This window comes from Coregonus lavaretus, assembly GCF_964263955.1.
Source record: "Coregonus lavaretus genome assembly, chromosome: 13".
NCBI lineage: Eukaryota > Metazoa > Chordata > Actinopteri > Salmoniformes > Salmonidae > Coregonus > Coregonus lavaretus.
Genome location: NC_140000.1, coordinates 9,301,904 through 9,312,725, shown reverse-complemented (window position 1 = coordinate 9,312,725; position 10,822 = coordinate 9,301,904). Strand labels below are relative to the sequence as shown.

At 43.6% G+C, this 10,822-nt stretch overlaps 1 protein-coding gene across 1 annotated transcript in view; it reads right to left on the bottom strand.

Moving 5' to 3' along the window:
• Window positions 1-4,273: 4,273 nt before the first annotated feature.
• Window positions 4,274-10,822, bottom strand: part of LOC311139346 (serine/threonine-protein kinase SBK2-like) — a gene marked incomplete at both ends in the record, with an annotated part of 8,236 nt that continues 1,687 nt past the window's right edge. Inside the window, 3 exons of the mRNA XM_084174219.1 lie at window positions 4,274-5,074; window positions 5,866-6,068; window positions 7,656-7,800. Coding sequence (XP_084030345.1) covers window positions 4,274-5,074; window positions 5,866-6,068; window positions 7,656-7,800 — 1,149 coding nt within the window. The remainder of the gene's footprint in view (window positions 5,075-5,865; window positions 6,069-7,655; window positions 7,801-10,822) is intronic.

Genomic DNA, 10,822 nt, shown 5'->3' with positions numbered 1-10,822 from the left:
ACGACATCATCGATGCACTTATTGATGAAGCCAGTGACTGATGTGGTGTACTCCTCAATGCTGTCTGAAGAATCCCGGAACATGTTCCAGTCTGTGCTAGCAAAACAGTCCTGTAGCTTAGCATCTGCGTCATCTGACCACTTTTTTATTAGCCGAATCACTGGTGCTTCCTGCTTCAGTTTTTGCTAATAAGCAGGAATCAGGAGGATAGAGTTATGGTCAGATTTGCCAAATGGAGGGCGAGGGAGAGCTTTGTATGCGTCTCTGTGTGTGGAGTAAAGGTGGTCTAGAGTTTTTTCCCCTCTGGTTGCACATTTAACATGCTGGTAGAAATGAGGTAGAACGGATTTAAGTTTCCCTGCATTAAAGTCCCCGGCTACTAGGAGCGCTGCATCTGGATGAGCGTTTTCCTGTTGATTAATGGCCTTGTACAACTCATTCAGTGCAATCTTAATGCCAGCATTGGTTTGTGGTGGTAAATAGACAGCTATGAAAAATATAGATGAAAACTCTCTTGGTAAATAGTGTGGTCTACAGCTTATCATAAGATACTCTACCTCAGGCGAGCAAAACCTCGAGACTTCCTTAGTATTTGATTTTGTGCACCAGCTGTTGTTTACAAATATACAGAGACCGCCACCCCTCGTCTTACCGGAGTCTGCCGTTCTGTCCTGTCGATGTAGCTTATAGCCTGCTAGCTGAATGTTGTCATTGTTGTCGTTCAGCCACGACTCCGTGAAACATAAGATATTACAGTTTTTAATGTCCCGTTGGTAGGATAACCGTAATCTTAAATCGTCCATTTTATTCTCAAAAGCTTGAACGTTGGCTAATAGGATTGATGGGAGAGGCAGTTTACTCGTTCGCCGTCGGATCCTTACAAGGCACCCGGATCTGCGTCCACGATATCTCCGTCTCTTCCTCACGCGAATGACGGGGATCTGGGCCTTGTTGGGTGTCTGTAGAATATCCTTCGCGAACGCCTCGTTGAAGAAAAAGTCTTCGTCCAACGCGAGGTGAGTAATCGCTGTCCTGATATCCAGAAGCTCTCTTTGGTTATAAGAGACGATGGCAGAAACATTATGTACAAAATAAATTACAAATAACGCGGAAAAACACACATAATAGTACAATTGGTTAGAGGGCTGTAAAACGGCAGCCATCTTCTTCCGGCGCTGTGCCATGAGGTCGAAGAAATTGTCCGTAGCGCTCCGAGACAGGATTGTGTCATGGCACAGATGTGGGGAAGGGTACCAAAAAATTTCTGCAGCATTGAAGGTCCCCAAGAACACAGTGGCCTCCATCATTCTTAAATGGAAGAAGTTTGGAACCACCAAGACTCTTCCTAGAGCTGGACGCCCGGCCAAACTGAGCAATCGGTGGAGAAGGGCCTTGGTCAGGGAGGTGAGGTGACCAAGAACCCGATCGTCACTCTGACAGAGCTCCACAGTTCCTCTGTGGAGATGGGAGAACCTTCCAGAAGGACAACCATCTCTGCAGCACTCCACCAATCAGGCCTTTACGGTAGACGGAAGCCACTCCTCAGTAAAAGGCACATGACAGCCCACTTGGAGTTTGCCAAAAGGCACCTAAAGGACTCTCACACCATGAGAAACAAGATTCTCTGGTCTGATGAAACCAAGATTGAACTCTTTGGCCTGAATGGCATTTGTCACGTCTGGAGGAAACCTGGCACCATCCCTACGGTGAAGCATGGTAGTGCCAGCATCATGCTGTGGGGATGTTTTTCAGCGGCAGGGACTGGGAGACTAGTCAGCATCAAGGGAAAGATCAACAGAACAAAGTAAAGAGATCCTTGATGAAAACCTTCTCGAGAGCGCTCAGGACCTCAGACTGGGGTGAAGGTTCACCTTCCAAAAGGACAACGACCCTAAGCACACAGCCAAGACAACGCAGGAGTGGCTTCGGGACAAGTCCCTGAATGTCCTTGAGTGGCCCAGCCAGAGCCCAGACTTTAACCCGATCTAACATCTCTGGAGAGACCTGAAAATAGCTGTGCAGCGACGCTCCCCATCCAACCTGACAGAGCTTGAGAGGATCTGCAGAGAAGAATGGGAGAAACTCCCCAAATACAGGTCTGCCAAGCTTGTAGCGTCATACCCAAGAAGACTTGAGGCTGTAATCGCTGCCAATTGTGCTTCAACAAAGTACTGAGTAAAGGGTCTGAATACTTATGTAAATGTGATATTTCTGTTTTTTATTTTTAATACATTTACAAAAATTTCTCAAAAACTGTTTTTGCTTTGTCATTATGGCGTATTGTGTGTAGATTGATGAGGGGGGAAAACAATTTAATCCATTTTAGAATAAGGCTGTAACATAAGAAAATGTGGAAAAAGCCAAGGGGTCTGAATACTTTCCGAATGCACTGTAGTTCCCGAGGTGGAATTCCAAGTTGGATGACCATTCAAATCGATTTTTCCCAATCGGAGCAGTGGTGTAGTGGTGCCTGGAGAAGTGGGTCAAATCCAAACGGCCTGCCAGGCGAAGGTAAAGCGTCCTGTGTGAAAAATTATATGAGAAACAGTGACATACACTCTGAATGACCTAACATGATACATCCCATATTGGTCTTTCACAGTCAGACCAACCCAAGCTGTACTGTGCAGTAGGCTGATAGTAGGCCTACTATTGAAACAGATCAACTGAGTCAGAAATTCATAGGTTTCAGATTTTCCCAAATTTGTTCAAGTTTTCGTTCTCAAAGTCACACTTTTTTTTTTTACAGAAAAACAACAAAATTGTATGTTCTAAGGCCATAACAATGCTTAAACCACATCAGGGGACCACTTTTGAGGTCTGGAAAAAATTACCCTTTAATTCAAGTGTGCAGGCACCTAGCACTATTGTTTGTGGTGTTTCTGTAGCACATGCGATGGAATTTGCAAAATAAATTAACTACACTTTGTAGCTAGTTAACGTTTAATAGAGACGGTTTTTGGGAAAGCCTTTCCATCTACCATCATTAGCATCGCTATATTTTTCCTGTTCCTTCATTGTTTGAAACCTGGACGTTTTACTTCATATTATGAGGCATGTCTTACCTTGCTTCAAAATAGCCTAGAGCCAAAATCCCACCATAGAAACGTGGAGGCAATTATTTTCATAAAGATTTACTCATGTGTATTCTGTTTTATTGGTTTTCTTTCAACTTTCTTTCATTGCCTTGAGGCCAACGGCATTATCCTAATCATATTAGCAACCCATGATAGTTGTTGCATGTTTAAATCCCCCCCTCTTTCTAACGGATATTTCCATCTCTGTCCATGAAACCGCTTGCATGTGCAGTGCACATTTTAGAACGGTGTTTCCCGCAAATTGCATTTTGGAACCTTCACGGCTAGGCCTTCTGCTATGTGTACATTACTGCGCCTAAAATGTGAAGAAATAATAGTTTATCAACATTTCAAGCTAAACATTCCCATCTGTTTCATCAGCCCTATTTATTGATACGATGTATACCTCCACTACACTTCCTTGATAAGTATCAGTGGGGATTATTGCTGCGTTCAAAACAACTGGGAAGTCGGAACTTGGAAACAATCAAGCTCCAACTGGGAAAAATCGTTTTGAACCGTCATCCAACTTGGAATTCCAACTCGGGAACTCGAGACTCTTTCTAGAGCTCCGACTTTCCGAGTTTAAGATCACTAACGTCATGATTTAGTCCCCTCGTGGAGCCGGGGACTCTTGTGACTAATCTAGATGTTTTGCTGACATTCCTTTTCTATTGGACAAAATCCCTAGGTTTGCATATTGGAAAATGTATTATTTAAAAAGAATACAATAAAAAGTGTATTAGACATACATAGAGAAGTAAGACATGTATATAAATACAAACTGGTTTATTCAGATGTTTTTACAACATAAAGTGTCATAGAGTGATCATTATAATACAGCCTGTGTGTTGAAGGAGCACTAGTTCATTTATTCTCTTAAGAGGCTAGCTACCCCTAAGCACACATGGACGCACATGCACGCTCACGATCATGCTCAAGCACGCACATACACAGGCAGGCACGGCACATGCACGCTCACACACACATAATATTAAGTTGCATTACACCTTAGAATTACTATTACAAGGAAAAACATACAGCAATATCAAAATACAGTAGTCTCAATTCTATCAATACAGAGTAAGAAATGTTCAGCAATATATTCATAATATCAAACTCTATGAAGCAAATATTCTCTTTGAAAATGTACAGTACATCTTAAAAATTCTCGAACCTGTCTAGTATGAAACACTTTATCTCTCCCCTCTTCCTTCCCTCTCCCGCACTTCCTCCACTGCTCCTGCCTCTCTTATTTTCCTGGCCTTCTTCTCTACCTCCTTTGCTTTCCTCTTCTCCTCTCTCTCTGTCTCCATCAACCAGGGCCCCCCCAGGTAGCTGAGGATCTCATCAGGGCCTCCTCGAAGCCTGGCCTGCGGGTTAAGCAGCTCCCTGAAAAGAGACATCAGCAGTGGGCTGAAGCATTGAAAATGTGGGGGCACAGGGTTCGACTTCTGATTCTCCTCCAGGCTCAGGGTATTGTCCTTTTCCCTTTCACCTTCGCACCAAATTACTTCCTCCTCCCCTCTCAGTCCCTCGCTCCTTTCCTCCCTCTCCGTCTCGCGGTCGTACCACTCCTTGTACCTCCGGTAGGCGGGGTCGTCGTGGGTGGTCTCTTCCCAGGGAAAGCATCCCGTCAGCAGGCAGTAGACCAGCACCCCCAGGGCCCAGCTGTCTATAGTGGTCTCCACTGTGATCCAAATGTTCTCCTCTTCCTCTCCATCCTCCTCTCTCTGCTCCCTCACTTTCTCTGACTCCTTGGCCTGCTCCACCTCGGGCGTGCAGAAGGGCGAGTCGTACCAGACAGCTCGGACAGTGCAGCCGGTGGGGCGGGCCAGGCCGAAGTCACCCAGTTTGACCCAGCGACAGGTGCGGTCACACAGGAAGATGTTCTCTGGTTTGATGTCACGGTGGACGAAGCCCAGGGAGTGGAGGTGTGAGACAGCACCACTCAGCTGAGACATCACCCTCTGGACACACTCTTCATCTACACCCACCTGGAGACAGAGAGAGAGAGATAGAGGGAAAAAGAGAAACGACATTATACTGTATATCATTGTTTCATAAATGGTATGGCCTGGATTCCTTTTGGGTCATGGTTTAACATAGGCCGCTGCTAGGTTTAGTTTACTAGATAGGTCACACAAAAAGAGCACTGTGAGAGTTATTTAAGATACTCTTCAAAGAGGTAGGGTTTCAGATGTTTTCAAAAGATAGGCAGGCACTCCACTGTCCTGACTTTAGGGGGAAGCTTGTTCCACCATTGGGCTTCCAGGACAGAGAAGAGCTTGGCCTGGGCTGAGTGGGAGCTGCCCTCCTGTAGGGGTGGGAGGCCAAGAGACCAGAGGTGGCAGAAAACGTAGTGGTCGGGTTGGGATGTAGGGTTTGAACATAGCCTGAAGGTAAGGAGAGGCAGTTCCCCTTGCTGCTCCGTAGGCAAGCACCAGGGTCTTGAAGATGATGCAAGCTTATTATCCACTTAGAGAAATAGAGTATAAACTGTAGGTTACTGGCAGCGACCGACACAATCAAAGAGACACTAGAGGGGACGAGGTGGAAGCCACAGGAGGGATTCCATTGAAGTCTTTATCATGTACTCACTGACAGAGGGAAGAGGGCAACTGGGACCAGGGCAATATGGGGCAGTAGAGGTGGTGGCAGACCTTGGAGGAATTGCAATACTGGGTCTGTGTTGTGCACTTATTTTTAGTGCTTTGACATTTAAATGAAAACCCTCTCATGTATGACTGACTCAGAGTCTGTTAACAGATTTATGATTCTAACTGACCTCTGACACGATGACACTGTAGAGGTCTCCATAGAGACCAGCCTGCTGGGCGAAGACGTAGTAGCAGGGGGTGGAGAAGAAGATGCCCAGGGCCCGGGTGAGAGAGGGATGAGTGCAATAAGAGAGGGAGAGGTTGTATTCACGCAGGAAAGCGAAGAGGGATGTGGACTGACGGGGGAAGAACTTCAGAGCCATGGGAGTGCCTGATGGAAAGGAAGATAAATACATTCAAATCTAACCAAATACTGCACCAAAACATAAATAGATAAATTATAGAGTAAATAATGTTGTCAACACTGTGAAACACACATGAAAACATCCTGGCAGATTCCATATAGCACCGGGGATATCTAAATTACCTCCCTATTCCCTGGGGTTTAGATAGAGGACAGCCAATGTCTGTTTATGAATGGACAAAGCCATCGATCACGTGACAGCATTCATTCCTATGTGAAGACTCAATAGCGCATTGAAGCCAAATGAAGTCGGATAAGATGGCATCTCATGCGCAGTTTGAGCTACTTCAGGAAGTGACGTTGCAGGCTAGCTCAGTGCTGCCTCCTCTCATGTAGTAACTCAAGTTGAAGGCCAACCGGGGTACTGCAGGCTGCCGTTAGTAACTAAATTATATAACCCTATAGCGTCTTCTGTGTGCGATTAAAAAATAATCTGTTCAAGGACATATTAGAAGCAATATTTGGTACCACGATTGTCTTCGAAAGTTGTTTTATTTACACAAAGATTCACCACAAAGATTTAAATTTTTCCATTCACTATAATGGGGGATCCCATTTTTTGCTAACAATGCCTGCAGTACTGCGGTCGGCCTTGAACTTCTGTGGTTTCAGGGTTGGAGAGTAACTGATTACATGTAATCTGATTACAAAAAACTGTAACTAATAAATATTCTAATCAGATTATAGATACTTTTGAAAAACTACATGATTACTTCTTGGATTACTTTTAAATTCAGAAAGGATGCTTGCGAAAAAATACTTAATGACAGCTTTCTGTTTTGTCAATGACATTCAATTCAGCATTGAAAAAAGGCTTAAGTTTAAGTTTGTTCCACCTGAGCGAGTCTGACCACAAGTCAGAGACCTCTATGATGACACTCCAAATATGTTTGAAGGATAGTTTTTGTCTTCTTTTAACGCCTCTAAAGGGGAAAGTAATCAGATAACTGAGTTTGGGTAATCCAAAAGTTACTGATTACAATTTTGGACAGGTAATTAGTAACTGTTACGTATTACATTTAGAAAGTAACCTATCCAACCCTGCTTGGCTTCAATGAGAAGGGGCAGTCGTTCTCCCCTGAGGACACCCTACAGCAGCCGTATCCCTAAGAATGTAGTAAAGCACTTCATAACAGCAACACTCATGCTAAAGGTTAAGTTGACACTATATAAAGACACCTCTACCCTCACGTTGGACAAATAAACCACCCACTGTTCACGTGTAGTTTTATCCTCTGAACTGTAACCCTAGCCCCTTCAGACCCATATTTCACTAGAACAAGTTTCAAGTTTTATTAGTCGGATGTACAAGATACACATGATATACACGTTCAACAAAATGCTTACTGGCAGGTTCATTCTCGACAATGCAACAACAATGAGAAATAATAAAAGATAAGAATATGACCATAAAGTAAATGGCTCAGTAGAATATAATAAATGTTTTAGCATAAGTATAATACAGGATGGCATAATTTATAACGCCTGCCCACCTCATAACTCTCCATGACCAGGGTTAGGGACCACTACAGTGACCTCTGGTGCTTTACTTACCTCTCTTCTTGTGGACGGCCAGCATGACCTTGCCGTAGGATCCCTCTCCCAGCAGCTTGACCATCTGGAAGTGGTCAGAGGTCTCCAGGGTGGACATGGACTGGGCTGAGAGGAAACATAGCTCGTCCAGTTCCTGAGCTGCAGCCTGACAGAGAGAACAAGGAAACATGGTCAAACAGGGAGAATATTTTTATAAGGAGTTGATGTTTCATTGCCCATGTCTTGTTACACTAGCAGGAATTGACTAGGCTTGTAGGCTACAGTGCTGCACGGTGCATAACCAACCAACACTGAAAATGGTCAACGAGCAGTGGGAATAAATACTAAGCACTTTATGACAAATGCAATATAAATACATTTTGATTGGTCAATTGAATGATTGACTGATTGATCAACTTGTATGTATGCTTGGGTGGATAGGGCTCAATGTCACCATAAGATGTACTGCTACAGGATGTCCAGCGACCTCAGGGATTACCATAAAATGTGAGAAAATGATGAGATGGGAGATCGGATGAGTGTCACATTGGAGCAACCAGAATATGCTGTATGTACATTCCCACTGTCCCCTCGGTTCCCTGTGTCTATTATATCATCAGTATGAGCCCCTATATACATCTGCTGACCTCATTAAAATAGGACCCCCCCGCCTATAGTAACACCCCAGCAAATGAGTGAGGGATGTAAAGACTGTTTGCGTAACACAATGGATTAAGCTATAATAGCACCATGGTATATTTATAAGTTCGACCTTATATACCACATATATTTGTTGCATAATAGAGCATCAACATGTCAAATCAAATAGGGGGTGCTTACAAGTGTATGGTGTGAAATGGAAATGTGTTTTTTGCATATCTCACTCCCCCTGAGACACCCTCAGAGAGTGGGGTCACTGCCAGGCATCAACCATTATTGACAGCGACCCTGGAACAATTAGGGTTAAGTGCCTTGCTCAAGGGCAGATCGACAGATTTTCCACCTAGTCAGATCGGGGATTCAAACTAGAAACCGTTCGTTTACTGGCCCAAAGCTCTAACAGCTTTATTAGCTTGAGTTGGGAGTAACATACTTTGGGAAGTAACTGACAAAAGTCTTGATTTACTAAGCATTCGCAAAGGTTAGAAGTTTGCACCTGTACATTACAGAGTAAAAAAATAAATGTCTTAGGAACAAGTGTAAAAAACAGCAGTTACATGTTTTAACTTTGTGTTCCCCCGTTTATACAGCAGCTGCAAAATCTTCCATCTGATCAAATGCTCAGTTAATCTATCCGTGAGTTGGCTTTGAGTAAGTGGAGTTTTATTTTAGTGGACTATCTGAACTGTCTGTGTCTTGTCACTAAACAACGCCAAACATTTGATATGAAGCCAAGAATACGCCAGCAGGGTCCAACCAGTCTGAATCGGCTGCTGCTGCTGGGCACACTGGAGAAAATATAAAAGACAGATTTCTAACATAGGCTACATTGGGTCAAAGGTCATTATTTCCCTCAACTCAATTTAATCTGAAAGCACTGAAAATATTAACTCCTTTGGATCACAATCAGGAATGGGATAATTTCCACATCAATTCAGAGAATGAATTGAACGTTGACCAAATTATCTTCTATAAGGACTTTTCAATTGATTGATTGAATTCACTCTTAATTTAAATGAAATTGACCCCTGGCTAGCACTGATCACAATGTCCAATGACTTCTCCCAATTAACACCAATTGCGTAACTTGTTGCTGCAGCAGGTGGAAGACATTTGCCCCAGTCTCACCCACCTGACATTCACTGTGTCCTTGTAACCTGAGGTGATTATGAATTAATCCCTTATATGTCAACGAATCCCCCTGTCGATAAGAGCTGGCTGTAATTGAAATACTGGCCTCTATGACAGTATTATGAGCTGTCGGAAGACTAACGCTATTAACAGATTTAAAGACAAGTAAAACCAGTAAAGATATAAACACTGGAAGCTGAAAAGCCTCTCTACAATGTGCTTCTTTCTGGACCCGTGCCCGTGGCAACCACTTACAGCCCCAACTGAATGCCCCCATATGAAGACACATGTCTATATTGCAGAGTGGGGTCATGGCCAGGCATCAGCCATTATTGACGACGACCCTGGAGCAATTTTTCGACAGATCTTCCACCTAGTTGGATCGTGTCAGTTGATGTAGCAGGTCAATGTACTGTATTTACAGACCCATAAACATAATGCCATTGTCCATAGAATGTGACCCCAAAAACAGACTAAGAACAATGCAACATCTGACAGCAGAATAACTACATCAAATCAAAAGCGAATCAAAGTTTATTGGTCGCGTACACAGTTCCGCAGATGTTATAGCGGGTGCAGCGAAATGCGTGTGTTACTAACAATGCAGTAAAAATGTCAAACAAGAACACAATTAAACATTTCAAAAATTTAAAACAAGAAATCATGGATCTACTGGTAAAAACACTGGTTATATGTTTATATGACTATATTGCAATGTCATATCAGCCTCCTGTCGATATGGTGGGGTGAGGAAGACATTTGACATTGGCTGTATAAAAAAATCACATAGTTGTCTTCATGTCTTTATGACTATTTTGCGATGGAATTTTTCTGCAGTTGATATGGTGGAAATTAAAACACATGACACACAGGTCACTTTCCATACAATTTGCATAAGGACAACAATAGGTGAATTTTAAAGAAAGTTTAACTTACTGTCATTATAGAGTTTTCTCAAATGGGCACGTCTGTCTCTGTTCAGCTTGTCTGGGTCCTCGTCAGCATCTAAATAGACTTCAACACCCTCCTGACCCTGTGTAGGTCTGCTGTTGATCTGCTACTGTTCTGTTCTGTCCCTAACTATTGTCTTTCACTGGTGATCTACTCTTTAGCTCTATAGGAGATCTATATCGGCGCTGTTATTGTTGCTTTGTCTAGGCAGGTCCATGCGCTGGTAGTTTTTATAGCAGACACTGAGGTATATCTACCTTCCTATCCCTCAGGGACCTTGGTACTGACCGTGTCTCTCTCCCTGGGAGACCACCACTTCACTCACTCTCTCTCTCCTCCCCTCTCTCTATCCCCCTCCTCCCACTCTCCCCCTCCTCTCTCCCTCTCTCTCTGTCTCTAACACACACTCTCTCTCTCACTCTAAGTTCCCCCACTTGTTTTTCCAG